General features: G+C 28.7%; 2 protein-coding genes across 3 annotated transcripts in view; one reads left to right on the forward strand and one right to left on the reverse strand.

The window, feature by feature from the left end:
- Nucleotides 1-22997, forward strand: part of LOC112684690 (transmembrane and TPR repeat-containing protein CG4341-like) — a 311792-nt gene that overhangs the window by 65025 nt on the left and 223770 nt on the right. Inside the window, exon 3 of the mRNA XM_025556330.1 lies at nt 21407-22109. Within this exon, the coding sequence (XP_025412115.1) occupies nt 21407-22109 (703 nt within the window). The remainder of the gene's footprint in view (nt 1-21406; nt 22110-22997) is intronic.
- Nucleotides 141-10141, reverse strand: LOC112684691 (acyl-protein thioesterase 2-like). Of its 2 annotated transcripts, none has more exons than XM_025556331.1 (6): nt 9413-10139; nt 5650-5681; nt 3901-3966; nt 3391-3688; nt 1003-1167; nt 141-252 (listed from the first exon to the last, which is right to left on the reverse strand). In XM_025556331.1, exons 1-6 carry the CDS (start codon nt 9467-9469, stop codon nt 208-210), a joined length of 663 nt encoding a protein of 220 aa, XP_025412116.1. In that variant the 5' UTR covers nt 9470-10139; the 3' UTR covers nt 141-207. The 2 variants fall into 2 exon arrangements, with proteins under 2 accessions (XP_025412116.1, XP_025412117.1); XM_025556332.1 differs by lacking the exon at nt 141-252 and adding an exon at nt 576-667 and having other exon boundaries at nt 9413-10141.

Genomic DNA, 22997 nt, shown 5'->3' on the forward strand with positions numbered 1-22997 from the left:
AGTGTTTGGGAAAATTAATTTTATTTTGTTATGATCTGTAAATAAAAAAAGAAAATTGGAAAGATTTTTTTTATAAAAACAAAAAAAAAACATTTTATAAATTTAAATAATTATTAGGTCTGATATATAAAATACAAGGATGCATATTCAGAATGTTTATGATATTTTAAAACAATTCAATATGTAAGAAGTCTGATTTCAATATTGTCATATAAGTAGTTTTTGAATAAACTCTTTTACGTCAGCCAACTCCTGTAAAAAAATATAAAATCAATAATAATACATTTCTTTTAAATTTTTTTTTTTAATTTTAAACGATAGTTATGTTTAGAATAAAAAATATAATCGAGTACATCTCTTAGAGTATCGATGTTGAAAATCGCCAATTCAATAATATATATTTAACAGTAATTTTATGGATTTCCATGTACACCAATCTACTAATCTCAAAATCTTACCTTTATAATATTTGCAAATGCATATTGGTACTTTATATAATATAAATAATAAAATTGTAATTGTAAAACTATAATTTTAACCTTTGAACTATTATTTTATTTTCATTGTGATAATCTGGTTATTTTTTTTAGAAATCATTTTTATTAAAAACCTTTTTGAAGGTTTATTTTGAAAATATTACGTGTAATCTTTTGAATTATGTGTCCTTCTGAAATTAAAATGATTTAAGTGCATTAAAAAGATTAAATTTTGTGTCAGATCTCTAAAGAATTAATTAATTACATTTTTTAATGAATTTTTTCCTTTAAAATTAATAATAAAAGATCTACAATGTTTTAAGTTTAAGGTACAATTATAGAGAATATATTTTTGTTACCTATGAAGGATGTATCGCACGATAATAGATTTACGAAATAGTTTATTTCACTTTTATTCTGGGTTGTTTCATAGAATCTCTTGATTATATATGATGTATTCATTTTTAATGATATTTTGCGTCTACTTTAGTTAAAATAAATACTGATTACACATGTTTTTGCTTACTTTCTCATTCGTCCCATGCAATAGACCTTCGTAACTAGTGAATTGACTTTTGGTGGTAAATTCACTTAGTATTTCTGATGTTCTTCTACCCCATGCGTAGGGTATAACTGGATCATCTGTTCCATGGCATTGTAAAATAGGTATTTTAGTGTTATTCGTAGCCGCCTACAAATTAAAATCAATTTAAATTTAGAAAAAAAATCGGTATAGATCACGTATTTTAATACTTATATTTTACGATGTAGAATATCATATAATCTATTTCATAGCGAAATAATAAAATATAACATTGATTCAATAACATACGTTTTTTTAATTATACAATAAAACATGTATAATATAGAAACGGTTGGGACCGAATATTTTTTTTAATTTAATACGGGTTGACAAAAAAAAAGTTGCAATAAATATTTTTTATTTTATACATACTTCTTCATTATTTATTTAATTTTACTAACTTTTTATTATGCATATGTAATTAAAAATTATGTATATAAAAATTACAATTTTGTTTTACTGATAATTTATTATCTCTATTTTATTTGTATTTTATATTACTAACTAAATAAGTATAACGATCGGGTGGTGTTAATTGGTTACTGTAAACGATGATATGATGTAAAAATAATATTCAACTCCGTACAAACGATTCTGAAACAAAATTTACCAAGAAAAGGTAATATGTGTGTGTTTATTTTATCTCATCGTAAATTTCCACTTTTTCACACTTCCTTTTAATACCCTTCAAACAATTATGTTTATTAATGAATTATGCTTGAAGACAAATTAATATTATCAAAAATATTTAACTGTTTCTCAACACGAAGTTTTAAATAGTTATACGTTGAATGATGATTCCTTAAATCATAAACAAGGAACATAAAAGTAATAAACTCCAGTAGTATTCATATTCTAAATAATAGATACAAAATATCTAACGGAATGCATAATAATACTTATTCCCTCAATAAAATATTCTAGTATGTACATGTATATATATATATATATAACTTTAAAATATATAAATATTTTAATATTCTTGTGATAAATTGTTAATTTTAAAAATATATACCCACTCAAATATATATAATATACGTTTAAAAATAATACCATACACATAAAAAAAAAAAAAAATTATAAAAATGTATTTTTATGAAAACCAATGTTATCATACAACAAAAAACACACATACGCTTAAATAGTAGATGAATCCATCAAAGTTCTTTTAGTTATTCGTTTTGATATGTTTTTTATAATTTATTACCAAATTCAAGTATAAAATAATAAGTTATTAATACTCTTAGATTATCAACTATCCATTTTATAGGCACACAGTGAATTATATTATAAAATAAAGTAAAATCATTATAGTAGTTTTAAAAATAAATACAATTTGATGTATAAATAAGCGAAATGTCATTAGTGCTTATGATACATTAAAATGGCTATACAACTTCAATAACTTGTAATAGCACACAATAAGAAAGAATTAAACAAAATCTGTCTAAAATATTATTTTCTACCAATACGTATGTGAACAAATACAATCTGTGAAGGTTATCCATACGTTCGGTTAAAATATAAAATCAGTAAAACGAGTTTAAATGAGAATTAACCATTAAAATATTTGGCAGAAATTTGATTGTATGGTATTACTTTTTTTAATTGGCGTATAAAACAAAATGTTTTTTATACGTATAGTTTGTCAAATTTAATATATATACGATTTGATTATACGAAAAAACTTATAACGTATATATTTATAATTAAGGGCATTGTATTTTATCGTTTAGAATGGAATGGATAATTTTACTTTGGTTTTTGAAAAAAATAAAAGTATGTCTTAGTGAATGTTAATAATTTTGATACGGTGAAGAACAAGGAAGGAGATAAGATGAAGATACGATATATATATATATATATATATATATATATGAGTATATGTAATATATACTCATATATACTCAACTTGAATGATATGGTTATATTTTAAAATTGAATAGTTTAGTAACGTATTGGATTTGAAACCCGTTAAATGATTTTAAATATGCTTTCCACAATAAAAGTTAATTTTTAAATGATATTAAAATGAAGTAAGTTAAGTATCGTGGAAAATGTTTTATGATATCTGCAAGTAAAAATATTATGTATTATAGACGAGAAAAGAATAATTGGATGATGTTCGATCAAAACTGGAGATAGAAGGGTTTCAGTTCATTGATATGAAAAAAAAATGTATTAAATTGCTTATGTACGCAAGGAAGTGAACGATAAGGACGTATAGCTAAGATTTCTCGATCAATAAATGATCATGTTCATAGTCGTTCAACTTAGCTGAGTCGTATACATAATTATACCACACATAAGGTCATATTATCATCGGCTTACGTCTGGAAAAGATTTGTGTAGCGGGATCCAACAGGAAAGGATCAGAATTCCGGCTAGCGGCCTGTGGTATGTGAGCGCGGCGTACAGGGCCAACGCTCCGCCCTGCGAGAAACCGCCCAGCAATAGTTTCTTAGGCGGCAGACGCGTCCTGGTCAGCTCCTCGTCCAGAAGCGCGTGCACTTTGTCTACGGCGCGCAATATGTCCGACTCGTTTTCCGGCGCATCCTCTTTTAGCGTCGACACGTCGAACCACGACGGCATCATGAATCCTTTGTTCAAAGTCAACGGTATCTTTGAGCTGAAAGTACATCAAAATTAACTGTGTTGCCACACACACACACACACACACACATAAACAATTAATTTTTAACGACACAATAATGAAATGAATTAACAAATTATTGGTTATGTAGGGTGTACAGAATAAATCTCATTATTGATAGTCTCATCATTGATTTAATATTTTATAAATATTTTTTTGATTTTTTGTGCTAGAAATCATATACTCACGCGGATGGGCAGATTATTTTTGTATTTGGTTTGCGTAAAGTAGATAATTTTTCCATCCAAACGTTCCTAAAAATTTCCAAAGTTATAACTTTTAATGACCATGAGTATAATTATATATTTTTATTAACAGATATATATATATAGATATATATATTATTTATTATAATTACACAGAATATAATATATTATATTATATTATATTATATTTATACTATATTAATTTTTTTTTGTATTGTTGATTTTTACAACTATATTAGCTCAGTTTACTTTATTTAATGTGGTGTATTTTCGTTAGTTTCAAATTTGTACAAATAAATACGATATCCACAAAATATGACTTTATTGTAGCGTACCGAGTGGCATATTACATTATCAAGCCGAACTTAACCAGAGTATTTTCTTTTACATTTTATTTTATTTTTATTTTATGTGAAACCTTTTCGAGTTAAAGTACGAGTACTATACGAGAATTATATATAATCCTTTTATATATTGGAATTCGCTAGAGATTACATTTTTAAAAACTCTTTTTTTTTTTTTTTTTGTTAAATGTTTAGTAGTTTTACGTTTTAACGGTGAAAATTGTGAAACCACCATCTTAAAGTTAATACAGGAAAATTCCGGTTTCAAGGAATCTCATGGCATTATTTTACAACTTTTTATAATCTATACTTACATGCAATTACCACCTATGGTTTTTTTATTTTAGTGTTATATTGTAGTTGTAATAGAGTTTGTAAACAGATCAAACCAGTAGTTCCCATCTTCTCCTATTGCGACCCATTGCGTTCATGCGTTCCCATATGATGCATTATTATATTTAAAATTATAAACAATTGGCTATTTAGATTTAGATTAATGGAAGCTTTTTATTAAACTTGCAATCAGTTGCAATTATCAATGAATAAACAACTGTGCACATCTTCATTATACTTTTGATTGCGTTGAAAATATTGTGTTCTTCAATTATTTATTAAATATCAATGAAAATAATTAAATTCTTAGATAAATGCAACTTATTATTTTAAAATAAACTATTTATAATGTGTAAAATGCATATTAATTATACTAAACATAAACTCAACAGGTTGCACGAGCACGAGCGATTCCGTCTATAAATATTATTTGAACGTTAAATATAAATAAATATAAATTACGTATACTTTGAAAAACATTTTATATAGACTACACGATATAACATAGATTACTTTATCAATTCAAAAATTCATTAGTTTATTGTTTGTGAATATTTTATATTGTGGTTAATAACCTTTAAAACATCTTGTAAATACCATAATATACCAAACTTGACTCAAGATCATTTTTAAGTACATCTCAATCGTGTTTATTTAATTTCAAATGTATTAGAATTTAAAGAAATAATGTGATAAGTTTGTACTTCGGAATTCTGAGCAAAACAGATGTATACTCAACATCGTATTATAGTCGCTGTATCTTTTATATAATAAAAAATATTAATTAAAATGAATACAATTTCCACTCGTGTGTTCTGTGTTATATTTTTAATTAAGTCACATTATGAAAATTTTATAAAAATAATATTTAAAATAGTTGTACAATAAACTTTATAAATATCAGTGTTAATTTACAGAATTTAAATAAATATAAAAGTAATACAATTTTATAATTATGCTGGAGTTATTTTTTGTTGTATAAAATGATTCGCATATGTATATATATGTATATAAATAATTAGTTTCATAGAAGTTATGTAAATAGTTTAGTTACCCTGATTCGCCGAGACCATGGAAAAAAATGATCTGTAAAAACAAAACAAAAAATTGTTATTAATTTATTAAATTAATTACATTTTTAGTGCACAAATAGTAAAAATAGAAAATTAAAATTTTGACTAAGTCTACATTTTTTTTACACTATTAATGCTATTTTATATATTTCTAAAAGAATGACGAAAATTATACGATATTGGTTGGAAATATTTTGTTGATTTATTTAACTATTTTCAATTACTTGTAGTATAATATTGAATTCTTTTTTAAACATGCTTACTAAAAAAAAAAACTATTAATTCTAGTTGTTTAATTTTTTTTTTATTTTTTTATTTTTTTATTGTATAGGAATTATATTTGTTAATATAGTTAATGAGTTTTAGTTTGTGTTTTATTATTTTAGTATGTGCATACTTTTAAATAATTTAATTTTAATTATGAATGATTATTATAATTTAAACATAATTATTAATTCGTTCTGATGTTTGTATATTATACAAATTTAAAGGAACTATTTTAAAAATCAAATAAATATTGCTTAGACTCTGAATCTCAAAAAAATTATATTTAAAAAAAATGTTTACGGTTTTTTAAAATATCAAATTAGGCACCATGTTACTACTATTGATTAACAATAATAAGCGATATTAGTTTTATAATTGAAAGTCACTTAAAACTATTAGAGTGTTCGAAAAACGTGTGAAAATAATGAGAATTAGTTGTTCGGCCAAAAGGAAATCAAACCGGAGTTTGGTGACAATGAAACTTTTTGTGTGATTGATATACAGATTCACTGGACTTATAAATGTTCTTTATCACAGTAATTACGATTATTGATAGCTTGGTTATTATTATCATCTCTTATTAAATTTTATATTATATTAAAATGCTATATAAAAAGTCAGATAATATTAATTGTCATTATTTAATAAATATTTTATGATATTTCAATATTTATCAATGTAATTATAATCATATTATTTATTTATTGATTAAGTATAATAAATTTGATATATTATACATTTCCAATAAAAATATTAATAATTGATTTTCGGAATAATTTTTTGGATATAAATGATTACAAAGAATTTAATTTGAATGATCAACGATAAAAATCAAGAGTAACCGTTAAATAGTGGATATAAAAAATTCGTAAAACGTTTAATGTTAATACATTTGATACGAGATTTTTCATAGGATTTTATGATAGCAAAAAAAAAAAAAAGAATAACTGTAAAGTCTCAAAAATAATTTATAATGGTTAAAAAAATAAAATTTCAACGAAATGGGACTTTTCTGCGAATTTCTATTAAACGATATTTGTTATTTATTTGACATTTCATAGTATCAAAATATTTCAATACAATTTTGGTTGTTCATAAGCATTTAAAATTTTTAGATTTTCCTAAAATATTGATGCTATTTTCATTCAACCTACCTTTTTAAGAAATTTGATGCTTCAAACATCATTAAAAATATTAACTGATATTCCTGACCTCTTTTACTCATCACTATTTGAGATTTAAAAAGAAAAAGTTAGAGTTTTGTTCTTTTTTATATATTATCAAAATCCACGGTATCTATGCGGTGGTTAAATTTATCATTAATAAAACAAATGAAGAACGAATAATTGTTTATTTAACAAGTATTGACAAATATTTAGATACGGGGTTTTTATTAACAATTTTTAGATAAAATATGTACCTAATTTTGTATTTTGAAAATTATACGAGTAAGTATATTCATAGGCGCAACTAGGGTAAAAAATCTGGGGGGGGGCTAAAACACTCCTACCAAAAATTAAAATAACCTGTAAATTACCCCTAATCTTATATACCATGTTAATATATTTTAAATTCTGAGCAAAGTTAGATTTACTGCAATGTACCTTTTTTTGTTTGTCACACTATTGTGAGTTAAGTATGCTGTATGCGGTATTCAATGTATGACATGGAATATTTATTGGGGGCTAAATCTTGGTCCGAGGGGCTAAGCCCCTTCAATTGCGAAAATTAAAACCATAAAATTAGATCATAAATAACTTTTAAAATAGTAAAGACGATAAAAAATATCACGTTTGATATTAATGTAAATACATTTCACTATAAACCTTGATACAATTATATAATATATTATAAGTCATGTAGAATATTTTCTAGGCTCATAAATACTGTATATATCGGTCTAGTAACTTCAACACACGAATTATAACATTTGTGTTTGTACGATTATGTTTGTGTAAATATCGAAACAATTTACCGTCTTCTGGGCGATCAGTTGCGAGTTCTGTAGTCAAAGTAAATATCCAGTCTTGAATTGTTCACGGGTGTCGACGATCAATTCAATTGTGACTTAATCGCGTACGCAGGGGTATGGGTTCACCGTAAATATTTTATAGTTTATTGTGTAGATACACGTTCCTAATCGTGAAACTTTTTTTTTTTTTTTTTTAACATAGACACGAACGTAATGTAAGCCTTAATCGTGGCCATACTAATTTTGTTACAATGACAAAAATCAGCATTTCATTTTAATTACATCCCTATCTGTGGTGATATCGTATCAGATATGGGAATTATCGTTCACTTAGATAAACTAGTTCATTGAACGATTCGTCGCAATGAACTACAAAAATTCGTTCTTTTAAGAACGATATAGTTCACTGGTAAACTAGTTAAAATTGTTCACTTGGGTAAATAGTTTAATTAAAGTAGGTCGTTCGCGAACGACACATCTCATTATACTGAATAGCGCATACCGATGCACTTATTTTACAGCACACGCTACAGTCGTAGTATTGTATCAAATAGGAAGCATTGTTGATTTTATTTTGCGAGACGTGACCGCACTCATCTGAGCGAACCAGATTATAATATCCGCTCTTAGTCTTAACACGTAGTTTAATGTGATTATCATGCAGTTAATAATAATAATAATTATAAGAACGTAACCGACATACAGAGCGTACATCAGTCTCGACTGTTAAAAGCCGTTAAAATGAGAAATATGTCACAGGAATGCGAGTGCGAAAGTTGGTGGCCCAGATGAAAACAACACGAAAAACCAGTCAAACGATATAATTATTCGCTGTTGTTTATTATTTTTAAAAGCAACCTACTGGAAACAGAACACACTCCCGTTAAATATCTGTTTCGCGGGCGTGCTGCTACTCGGTTTTTTTTAACCTTAACTTCGATAACTCTCTCGGTGAATAAATGGTGAGTTGAAATGACAATATTAAGAATTCAATTCATATCCATCTACATGTTTCGCAAAATCCTGTTAACATTGAATTAAGAATACAGGAAACGCAACACGACCGCGTTTTTGAAAATCCAACGGCCTCGGTGGCTCGGTACGTGCGAGTGTTCAGCCACATAATCCAGAACTCGTACTCGGCCCATCGTACATTTTATCGCATAGCGAATCATATTGTTTAGCACAATCACGTGGCCCACTGATCGGTTATACGTCGTATATATGCTTAGGTAGTTGTAATTTATTAATCAACGACCCACCACCCACTTACAGAATCGCAGGAGCATTTGCTACGTCATTGGAGATAACCGTAGTACTCTATAGCAAATGTTTACAAGTATCTATTATGCAAATATTTACGACTGCACAGATGCATAAAAAATTATTAAATTAATTTGCGGTTAAAAAAAAAAAAGCCCAAATCAACCCCCATCCCACATCAATCATCAACCGATCGTCTGATAATACGTTGTAACAGTAACAGCTGCGCGCGTGGTACTTACCGTCGACGTGTGTTTCCCCGTCGCCGCCGCCGTGGCTATCGTCTCGTAAGAGGACATTTCGCGAGACGCACGTGCGTGCAACAGTAGGCAAATCGGTCGTTTAAGCGAACGGAATGAGTTGGATACAGCAGCGGACTGTGTTAACGGTTTTCGAGTCCGGCACCTCGTGGACGGCGTGCGCTAAACGAACGTGTCGCACGACCGCGCGCGTCTGACACTAGTGTGGTACTGGCGTAGCAACTGCCGCGGCACCCGGCACAGCGTCCGATGTGATCGACATAATCGACGACCGGTTGCGGAGATCTTTGCGGGCACCTATCGCGACTCGACCTCGGTCCGTTGCGAATCGTTCCGGTTCGCGTCGGGTTCGTGTTTTCGATCGACGTACAACGGTAGTAGTCACGCGCGTACGATAAAACGTTCGTCGACCATGGTTCAGCGTCGTGTTGTTGCGATACCGCAGCGGCGCGTCGTAACAATCGAACGTTTCGGTACCACGTTTACTTGCAATCGCGCGCGACCGCGTTTTATCGTCATCGTCGTGACGCGTGTTACGTATTGATGTTGTTTTCGACACCGTGTACGGTTATTGTTCGGTTCGAGATTTTTTTTTTTCTTTTTATTATGATGACGGCGCGCGTCCAGGGACGAACACTGCGCATCGACGAATATTTAATTTACTAATTCAGACGTGTAATTCGGACAAATTAATCGAACTGATAAGGGAAACGCTTGACGTACATCTTACAAGGTCAGTGGCGGTTTTACATGATGTTAAAGAGGAAAGGGAATGAAAATAAAGTCAAACCCTCATAGCATTTATATACATAAGGATTATAGGTGTAAATGTATAATAATGTTTATATATTTATTTATTTATTAATTAACACCCGTAAGGGGTAAAAGTACAGTGGTCTAATATTAATTATATAATCATTATATGATAACAAACATACAGGTAATTACAGGTAATACAGTTATTTAAATATACATCATAATTTTAATTTATACAACGGATCAAAATTAAAATCAAAATATTAATAATATTAATACATTTTAACATTAGTGTATTAAAAAAATATTTATAAATGCATTGATTTTTAAATTGTTCCTTATAATAATTATAATAAAAGCATATGCCTTTTTGTCTTTGCTTAGCAAAGCGTACAATAATATTATCTATATTAACATTTATGTTTCTATGGCTATGATGCATTTTTCTAGTCTTCGCTAATTGGTGACGTCAACCATGTCTCCAATATAAATATGTAAATCAATAACTTAGTGATCAGTAGCAATATATAGCCTTGAAACATTTTAAATAAAAAAAAATATTAATCAATCTTAAAAGCATTTAATTACGCGAGACTAATGTATATTTTGATGAAAATACTTATATAGGAATATTATGAAAAGTATAAGCAAAGAAAATTAGGTAGGAGCTTATTTTTCTATATTATAAACAAATAATACTTTTAATTTTAGTAAAGTGAAGTAAACTTTTTAATTATTAGACCATTTTACCATTTAGTTAACATTAAACTAAATATTACGAGTATAATATAAACTAATATACCTTGAATTTTGAGTTTTTTTTTTTTTATGTTTATTGAGTAATACTGAATACATAAAAGTTAAATGATTAATACATTACTTATAATAATTATAACTATTATTGGACCTATTAGAAGGTACCTTCTAAGTATAGAAAAGCTGCATTCTGCTAAACCAACACTTATAAGTAGGTAGTGAATAAATAATACTAAGCATAAAATGGATATTAAGAAACACTGATTTCGGACGTGAAATTAGAGCTTCTAACCCATTAATTGGATTATTTTCCCCTAAAAAAAATTTAATATAATATGTAAATAAAATTATTGATATTTAAATGTTTGTTTTATATATTATCTGTGGGTAAAACGGAAAATATTTTGTTATCAAATCATAAGTTCGAAAATGTGCATATAGATGTTTTTGGGCCAGCGATATACTAAATTAAAAAAACCAAATCCCAAGGGAGGGAACGATTATACAAGGGCGATGAGCCATCTTTACATAATTTATATTAAACCGATTTTAAATATAATTAATTCCTGAATGTATTTTATTGATATAGTTTGAACTATTTCATGATTAGTGATGCTGTAAAACGTATATTTAAGTATTTTTTATAAAATTAATTACAATCAATATTCCCATAAAAAGGAATTCAATATTCAAAACGTTTATAGTAACATTTTTTTTTGTTACAAATTCCGCTTATCATAAATTTTACTGATTTACTGATAATTATGTAATTTTAATAACGAATCCAAAATGTATTCTAAATAGTAAGTTGTACAAGGTTGTAAAGACGGGCATAATTTAAATAAAATTAAGTAAAATTCTATGATCTTGATTATATGTAGAAAATAATGTATATGCAAACATATTGTAACTTTAAATACAGTTTAAAACTAACGAACACCATTCCATATACTGAATATTTCCTTCACTAGTATAGGTGCAGAAAAATACTATTTTTTTTAATTTTAACGTAGAAATTATAATAATTTGTACTCGTATTTATAGGTACGCAACTTGAAACTTTTAGTTTAACCAATATTTTTTAATATTTTTGTGATGTTTTCTTTTGTGATCGTGGTGATAAATTTATATCACTTTTTAAATTATTAAGACTTATTTATTTAAAAGAACAAAAAGCACATGCATATCAGCATACATCCAAATATCTAATGAGAATTTCCTACAAATACAGTGTGCAAAGTTACAAAATAGTAGTTGCCCACAGAGCTTTATATAAATATAATAAATAATAATATTATTATATAATAAATATAATAGTTCATATAAATATCGTAGACATATTTCGTGTTCTTCTTAAATTATATTAAAATTAACTTTGAAAAAACGATCCTTTCGGTATAGAAGAAGTGCAACTCAAGTTGAATATCAACGTTTCAACGTGCAGAGGAAAACTATTTTAGCTTTAACTGCGCATTTAAACTTGTTGACTGAAAATCAATATCAATACCAAAGTTTTGTTGAAAAATCAATTGGTCGAAATGTTTATACCTTCCTATTATGGGTTAAAGAACTATAGTTTTTAATAAGACTAAGATCAACAACGGTTTCAATTTTGATCGTCTAATAAATGAAGTCTTTAAGTAGCTTACTTGTTATGCATATATGTTTAATAGAATTTTAAATTGTCTATACAAAATACCACATTATGATTAAAACGAAATAATACTTTTGGATTTAAACTTAACGATTTTCTATACCTATGGATAATGTATATTTTATAATCGTAACGTACAGCGTAGTATTCTTCTGCGGGTGGACAAAGAGTGGAAATGTTTAATATTTCTCAAAAACATTATTTTCACCCAAATATATAAATATATATTCTTCACCCGGTGGGGTGACACTTTTCACGGTCGAACAAAGTGTAAATTCGCCGTGAAGGAGTAATTCAAGTGTAGCGAGATTCTAGCGACCGTTTCATATTTAATATTTGTGTTCAAACAATATAAATTAATGCATAATAATATTTTGTAGAATCTCAGCTGAAGTACTCATAAATACAAGTACTCGACTTTTTTAAGTATAGAATAATATTATGTATTAGTTCTTAATTATAGTTATATACAATTAAAAATATTCCTTTTATTCTATAGATTTATACTATTCAATTATACTATTTTTTATTTCTCAGGTATTGGTGGTATACAAATGATACATTAAAGTTAAATGGAATGGAAAAATAGTAATTGAAATACTTCAAAATTACCAAATGCAGTAACATTAATATAAATAAAATGAAATATTTTGATTTTTATTATAATCAAATACTGAATTCGAGTATAACGGATTTTTTTTTTGTGATTTAATTAGTAAACGGTAAAAGGCAGGATAAATTTCAATCTCCTGACCTGAATTTGGTTTTCAATCCATCCCAGCATGCATTTCATATTTACTTGTAAATTGCAAAATTGCATACGTAATATTTATTGAAAATATGGTCGTAACTAAATTAATTATTAATCGTTTCGTGTGAAAATATTATTTGCTATCATCATTTATTACCATGTATGTACTTGCACCATGTCTTATGGGCAATACATGTTTAATAAGCATTTATCGTGCGATAAAAGATACAATACATTTTAGTCTAGTAGAATACACGAGAATGATTTCAACAAAACCTTTTTTTTTAACTTAAAATTCACATTTTTCGTTCAATCACTGTTGCATGTTTCATATTTTCCCTCGTATTCCGGGAAAACACTAAACGTAACGACTTCGTGCATTTAAAGAAATAGTCGTTTTTTCTGTTTGTTATCAGATGTATGTAGGTATGTAAAAAATAGTACTGGTTTGAAATTAGGGTAGACTTGGGAATGTATTCTGATGATTTTCGGGACCAAACGAAACACCGTGGAAGTACCCAAGGGGTGGATTAATTTTAAAATCAATGAGGACACTGTATTAATATATATATATATTATTTTATCATATTAAACCAGGTGTGACACATATACATGTGCAGAACATAGAGTGTGTAAATAATATTTTACATACCATTATTTAAATGCAAAATGTTCAAATCTTTGTGATACATTTTGAGTATAATATGCATCCCTATTCCTATATTAATATTCATATTTCCATAAATTATTAAAATCGAATAATTTATGGAAGGTCCGAATAAAAAAGGTTGGATAGGTATTGTTTTTTATTTTTATTAATATTATAGACATTTTTTTTTTTAATATAATACGAATTTTACGATATACCCTGCTGCAGTATATAAATAATAGTTTATAATATAGGTAGATAATATTTTATAAATCCATTTACACGAAGTTATTACAGTTATGTAAATAAATATGTTTGAAAATATGTTACTATTATTTTATAATATTACAATCGATTACCCGATTTAACCGTAACAATACAGTTGGTATTATATCGATTGAAAATATTTCATTCCTTATATAAATATTACACTTTTTCACAGTTATTATTAAAACTGGTTATCTCATAGTATATATATTTATAATTATATTCACATTCATATATTATATAGTACACCGTTACAATTTGAAATTGTCAAATAAATATTATTTCTAAAGTATATATATTTTTATCAATGATTAATTATTATGATATTATATGATGAATTAAAATGTAGTAGAAAATTGGTAATAAATAAGTGTGTTCCTATTTGGTTGCACAACATGAAATATGTAAGTAATATCTAGAATTTTGAAAAATAAAATAATATTGAAACTACCAAACGTCAGGTATATAAGTTATAATTTAAAAACAATAATTACATACAAATTAATTAAATAGAATGTATGTATAATATGCACTGGTATATAATGCATTGTGCGAGTCAATTTTTTAGATTTTTAATCTCTGTAACTAAAATAATATATTATGTAAATAAAAAAAATTATTAAAAACTGGTTGTTAGGTGATCTTGAACTTTAGTTTTAATTTTTTACTTTTTAAGAACTTCTATGGTATGTATATTGATTAGGAATTTTAATCGTTAATACATTTTATGAAATATATTAACTCATTCATTCCACAAACATAACTTAAAGGATTAAATTAATTTTTGAGCATTATAATTTTAAATATATTTAAATATAATAGTTATATTAAAAATTAAAAATACATAAATATTTTTCGATGTATAAATAATAGTATTTGTAAAATTTAAAATACTCGTGGTTTGAATATAAATATAATATTATTTTTTCTCGATGATTTTATGTGATTGCATGTTACTATATGTTAAATTGTTTTATTACCGTTTCGAAAATTAGTTTCGAATATTTTTTATGGAATGCATATTATGAAAAATGAACTACTAGACGATTACTCTAAGTAATATATATTAGAGGTGACAAAATTTATTTACCCTCCATGTTATATGATAATCAGATTATACGTATCCATTAAAAATAATATTTTTCTTCAATTTTTTTAGTATTTGGTTCATATGTTACATAAATTATTCAACGTTTTAAATTAAAAGTATATCACGAACATACTTAGACCCCTGTGAAATTATAGATAACCATTATATTCGACCATAAAATTAACAAATTTCAACCAACATGTCTGGTTATATAAATAGGACTTGTATTTTTATTCCATATTTTCATTTTTTTATCACATATGAAGTGATTTTTATATTACATATACATATAACCGAATATTAATATATTTTAGTTTTTTTAATACATATAAATCTGAGCCCTATTGATAATGTAAGTGATGGTATGAATATAACATGCGTTCCGTAGTAGTAAACGAGTATAATGCACTGTATAGAAAATAAAAAGCAACAGGAAATTAATATTTTTGGAGACAAAACAACCGAAGAAAACAAATAACACATTATTTATAATGTTCAGTGCTTTTAATATGATTACTCAAGTCACCATGGCCTCATTTTTAAGTTTTATAGTCACTACATATATAATGTCACTTATCTTTTTAATTTGCCTTATCTCCTCTTCGAATTTAATGTAGATTAATATAATTCATTGTCGAATATATGGTATAATTATCAAGGTATTGCACCAAAATTAATAATATGATTATTTATTATAGATACGAATATAAAATTAAAATTATTCGTATTTTCTAAAAATAATAATTTAAAAAAAAAATTTTACTTTTACATGTATGGAATACCAGGAAATTTGAATATCAAATAAAAATATGTAATTGCTATGCTTATAATAGTAACTGTACAATAATATACTACTAATTTATTGTAATGCAGATCAAAGTATAAAATATTAGTACAACGTTTTTACTCACTATTTATATTCTTCTATCTCATAACTATTATTTTCCCATATAGTCGTTTTATAATAAAATTATAATAAACAAGTAATTAAGTTTTACAATTATTATTATAAATATAACAATTATTTATTTCTATTCGAGGTTCAAACTGCTCAAAAAATATGTATATTATCCGGTATTCAAAATTGTCCGTAACATTTTTATGATGTACGTACTGATATTTTATCAATCATTAATGTTTTGATGATAACATATAAATAATACCCACACATACACATACATATAAGTATACATAATCTGATGTAAATATTAATGATATTATTAAAGAAGTTCTTAAATATAAATATAAAGTTAACATGATAATCGTATTATAAACAACTATGTTAATAAATATATATATATTTATAAATAATGCGTCAAACATTAAAATGTGACATGAAAGAATTTGTTGCAATATTGGAGAAGTGTACGTAAAATAAGACAAATGGAAATCATGGTGTCGCGAAATTAAACTGCATGTTCGTGTATAAATCACGGAAAAGATCCGCTGTAAAAGAAAATAGAAAAAAAGTACTTAATTGAAACCCAAAGCCATTTGTTTGAAAACGCCATCCGTCTTCACTATCGCTCTTTGTCATTTCATTACTCCTATCGTTCATTGTGCAATGGTCTTCAATGAAATCATTTTAAATCCATATCGTATAATATCGTAATATCCATATCATACAGCCAATTTTTGAACATTAAAATCAAACGCTATTCAGGATATATTCATATTTATTTAAATATTATTCTGATAAAGTCCACAACCTATTGAATATTAACGGCATAGTCATATATAAATATAAATTGAATATATAGGTATTTTTCGATTCGATAGTTGATGAAAATTCGAAATTGAATTCTGCTAAGTCCGAGTTATACATTTATTTTTCACTTATATTTCACGGGCACTGGTCAAAAATAATTATAATAGTTCTGGCAAAAAGTTTTCCAAGCAAATTAAGATTCAATAGAACGATTGAGCTAACCATTTGAAAAAGCTTAAATATAATAAAGTTTTAATGAAGTATCCATACGTCCGATGATGAAATTTTCGAATGAGTTGTGATAATTGGTTTAAAATATTTGCCAAGAAAAACGTATAAAATCGTTAACAATTTTTTTCAAGTAAAAAAAACAAAAAAAATTAATGATAGTTCTTCTAGATGGTAATAGTAGTAATTTGATCGTCAAATAATTCGTTCGTTAGTAATAGTTCTTTCGATTCAGCTTTACGCACACGAGTTTTCTCAGAAGCATAATAAAAATGAACTTTGTACCACTTAAATAACAAACAAACAACTAACAACTACTACTATACGAGCACTTGTTTCTCTGTAGTGCGTTCGAATTGTTGGCGTTTCGAATGTTTCCGTTATTAATAAATTCTCGAGACATTTTGAAGTTATACGTTTTGATACGGCACACCCAATCACATTTTCTGTTCTATTCAGTGCAATGATTTTTTTGAGCAAAGATAAATCTACTCGAATAACATCCGAACACCTATAAATATATAATAATATGTATAATGGACGATAATCGAAACTCATTATAGGCACATGCATAATAAACCTTACTAAGTGTACAGAGTTTTTAGCTGTCGTTTACTGGAGTGTATTGTCCTAGATGTACACCTATGGTTGTTTCTCATTACGCCAAAGACAACATTTCTGCCAATCATACACCTTAAATACGATTAAATTTTCCATGGTCTATAATATTTGTCGTAACTTTCATATGAATACAATATATAAACGTTTAGGGTTCTATTAAAACTTAATAGTTGTTTACTGTGGTGATGTGAATTTTTAAAAATCAAATCGACGTGTATTTCGAATACAATTAAAACGTCTATACGTACGCGTTTATTATTATAACGTACAGGATGTGGTGGCCAACATTTTCCTCGATTTTCTCGATTTAAATATATTGTATTATGTAAAAACGGAAAAACCCAGTAATATAAGTTCGCTAGCGATGTAGTTTGACGTGCGAAGAGTTTTTTCCTTTCTTCTAACAACATTCTTCTGAAATATATGCACACGTCTACTTCCCCTGTCAGCCGTGTCGACATGTCGTCCACAAATTTTGTGTCCACATTTTTGCTTCACGATTTAGCGTATTATACACAAGTAGGATTTTACTCATCGTACGTGGAGCTGTTTTGGGAAAGTTTTCTTTAGTTTTTGGTTAGTTTCCAATTGAAAATAAAACTTTATTTAAAGAAAAATTCTATATGGTATACCGACAAAGACTCGCGTTTCTTTCGTCGATACCGATTGATTAGCGGTCGCTCGGTGATGCTTACTCGTCAAAACCATCGAAACATTGCGTTCGACGCGCAATAAATACCGAGGCACAAACGTAATAGCTTTAACCGCCCGGAAATCATTGTACATTGATTAGACTCGATTGTGTCGTCGATCAAAATTCGTCGTTTATGTAACATTCTAACGGCTGCTGCCTCGAAATAAAATTGCACGCGAGAAATCCTACTAGACGTCTAATCGAATTAATTTGAATTCAATTTGTTGCCGTCCCATCGCGCATAGAGCTGAGTTCTAAGGTCCTTTTGTCATTCGATCGCCTCTTGCTTGTCACACGGCTTCAATGTCACACGTTGGGGTCTTTTGACGTAAAACCAAGTGCCTTAACAAGTAGTAATTTATACAACGTATTTTAATATAATTTTACTGGATTTCGATTTTTGCTGCGCTGTGGGGATTCTCTGATTTTCGTGTGGGCATCCTCAGAAAACTGTATTGTAGTTATATACATTATTTTATTCAGAAACCACAAACGGTTACCACTGGTTGAAAGTTATTTTTTCGAAAACAAATGAAAATTAATCAAATAAAAAACCTCCGAGTAACAATATCTCCAAGCCATTTTTCCCCCGCAGCGGTCGTTCTCGGATAGCTCCTCAATTAATTATTTCATATTCTACTATCACTTGAATAACTATGATTAATATTCTCGGACAATGAATAAAATTTAAGAATTTAGATCTAAAATACTTTTATTTTAAGTTATTTTGATTGCATTTATTTATTTATTTAAATTTTATTGATTAGTGAGCTGCATTTTATATTATACTGATTATTAAATATTCTTTTCGTAAGTAACAGTCATGGTTTGAACACTTTTCAATTTAAGAAAAATTGCCTAATAAACCACTGTCATTAAAATATAAACTAACTAATAAACAAATCTTGAAGTCAACTGGGTTGTTACCTTCTATTATAAATAGTTACTCGTTACATATTTATCTTACAAAAACGGTCCAACAACTTAAACTTATCTCAATGACATCATGAACGTATTGCTTGTATTGATTTATAAATAAAATTTTTACATTCTTAACTAATACAATGGAAAATATTTTTAAGTTGAAACCTTTTTGAAAAGGTTATTGATGAAAATGATAATCTGAAATAAATCATGTAGTTTTTATGTTTTGGTTATATGTTGATGGTGCTCAACGATATCGTATTTCAATATCGATATCGAAAATTAATATCAAGTTGTTGCAATTACTATTTATTGTAATATGAACTTTTTATTAATGTAACGATTCCAACAAAAAAATTGTCATCAATAAAAGAAATATTGTATTGTTGTTAGTTTTATAAATTATATCTAGAGGTGGATGTAATTATTTTACGGATACATGTAATAACATTTATTGCCTCAATTACTGAATATAATTGTACCTTAATCAATTTTAATTTATAGACAATTATTTTCTCGCTTTTCATTATTTTGCCTGGTTTGAAAAATTCCAATGGACATTCACGACATTTTATTGAAAATGTACAATGGTAATTTTTATGAACTATCATTATAAAAAACCATTATTTGGACAATTAAAATTTGGATAGTTAAAAAAACATTATATCGTTTTTTGTAGATATAAAATAAAGAATATTCTATTTTTTTTTTATATGAATGATGTATTTAAATAAAGTATCAAACAATTTTCCGTTCCTTAAATTTTGACGTTTTTGGCAGTTGTCTACTTTTTTTGTTTGGAAATTGGCCTCTGATTATATCAATAAGGCAATAATCGATATAAATGAACCTATATTGATAATTGTATTTATATATATCGTTGTGCAATACTAGTATCTATATTGTACAGTGTAGGTATTGGCGTGGTCATAATAAAATGGATTCTGAAAGCATCACAATGCAATGTAAAGAAAAGAGTGTAACCGAGGGCGCCCACGTAACCTGCTTATTCTGTATAGTAATTGTTTCATTGTTGAACAGAAGTGTTAAAGTTTCGGTGGTTTGCTGTTCTTAACTTTTACACAAGGAAATATTTGAAAACATTCGCTCTTCTTAACGTCCGATCGCACTCCAAAATTGCTCACGGCTGACGGTGGACGCTCGAGTATATACTTAACATAATATCTCTTAAAAGTGTCACATCATTGATTTTATAACTTGCGCAGAAACGTTTTACTGTTGATAAAATTGGTGTCGCCTGGGTGGATGCAGCTCACTGAACATAGTCGAAAATCATTTGCATTTTAATTGATCAGGACCATATTATTGTCATAATATAGAGAAGTAGCTGTAATGCTAAGCTAATAAACTTGGTGAGGCCCTGTCGCCCGAAACAATTTATATTTTTCTATTCAAATTTAGTACTAGTGCCTAATACATATTAATTTAAATAAGTATATTCATGTCAATTGTTGTACAGTCACAATTCATTGATGCTTTCTATTTGTTGGCCAACGATTATACAAATGCATTGTGGCGCTACAGTGCCCCTTAATCTATCTCTGAAATTGATAAGTTTTTCAACATGTATCACAATTTATGGTTTTCTACTGCTGAGAAAGTGTTTCTATCGATTCGAGCGCAGACCATTACAGCGGTTTCGGGGCTACTGATTAGTAACAACGTAAACCACGTGGTACGTTCAAAAAATTAAAGGTAACATCAAATTCCAAAATATCCCAACACTGTTTCGCGCCGACGTAACCGCACCCAATCGCGTAGAAGTATTCCTCTAAGTGTTTACCGGCCATCGTGAATCCGGTTCTTGTTGTTTTTTCGTCCGACGTTTAATTATTATTTTCTTGTATTTGCCCGCAGCCGAGCGATTGTCAACAATCCGGATGTGACCAGAGCCACGCCGCTGGGCGACATATGGACGAATGACTTCTGGGGCACGCCAATCGGTTCGAGCAACTCGCACGGTTCGTACCGGCCACTGTGCGTGGCCTCATTCCGCCTGAACCACTGGACCGGTGGCCTGGACCCGAAGGGCTACCACGTAGCCAACGTGCTGCTCCACTGCGTGGTCACGTACCTAGTGTACGCGCTGTACCGCACCCTGATGCCGCGGTGCAAGCCCGCCGTGGCTGCGGCCGTGTTCGCCGTGCACCCAGTGCACGCGGAGGCCGTGGCCGGCGTGGTGGGACGCGCTGACCTGCTTGCCGGCCTGTTCTACCTGTCCGCGTTCATGTGCTATGTGACACACGTCCGGCACCGCGACCGCACCGCTGACCCGCGCCGCCGACCCGTGTGCTGCGACGCCGGATGCCATCGCAAGACGTACCGGCTGGGCTCCGCGGTACGTACCGTGTTCGCCACGCTCGGCCTGGGCACGTGCTCCAGTGACCTGGACGGGCTCCCCGGTGGTGTGACCGAGTGCTGTGCGGTCCGCGAGTGGGCCTGCCTGGCAGCCACCGTCACCATGGCGGCTGCTTCCATGCTGGCAAAGGAGACCGGCGTCACGGTGCTGGCCGTGTGTGCCGTCTACGACATACTCTTCGCCGGCAGATCCAACAACAAGGTAAGTGAAGAACCACTATTATTACGAGTATATATTAGTTTTTAGATTTTTTTCAACTGTCACCTCATTGCACCCCAAACACACGTGGTCATTGTGTTGCGTGTTCTCCGGATATTATGTTAAAAACGTATTTTTGTTTTTTTTTTCCATAAAATATGGAATTCCATGTCCCTGTTTCATTTTCGCCGCTACAAGACGGGTACACTATTTTAAATATGAAATCGAACTCAATTGGTGTGGAATCGTATAGTTTATTTTACACGTATGAATATATTTTTATAGTTTCATCTCTCTCGAGAAATGGTCATTTAGACCCACGTCCCAAGGGATAGCACCAAACTTTTTTCAATCATTATTCATCAAATCAATTTTTTACGCAAGTACATATACAAATATGTAATTACCATTTCACTATTTTAATGAGAATTCAACACTCAGGTTGCTTCTTTTGAATGGATAATTTTGTTTTTTATTTAAAAATATATGTGTTATGGCTTCATAATCGTTTTACTGTGGACTTTTTTTTACCAATGAATAAACCGAAATTCCCATTAAAACAATTGCAGTCTTATACTTTTATTAGCTTTCATTAGTTTATAGTCAAAGATGTAAAAATGGTTTATTATTTGAAGTGAAAGACGATCCAGTAAATTACTATGATCATTTTTTTTATGTTCATCCGTATTCAAAATTATTTGGCCCAATCGTTTTAAACTTGATCCCCAGCAAAAATAATTAGTCAATAAAGAAATACGTAACAATACATTTATTATCATAAGATCATTGCTTTATTTTAACTACTCTTCGAAATAAGGCCAATTCTAGAACTGTAACTCAATTACAAATGTATATTGAACAAAAAAAAAAAAAAAAAAAATTAATTCAATT

Source organism: Sipha flava, unplaced genomic scaffold, assembly GCF_003268045.1.
Source record: "Sipha flava isolate LNK unplaced genomic scaffold, YSA_version1 255_pilon_pilon, whole genome shotgun sequence".
Lineage (NCBI taxonomy): Eukaryota > Metazoa > Arthropoda > Insecta > Hemiptera > Aphididae > Sipha > Sipha flava.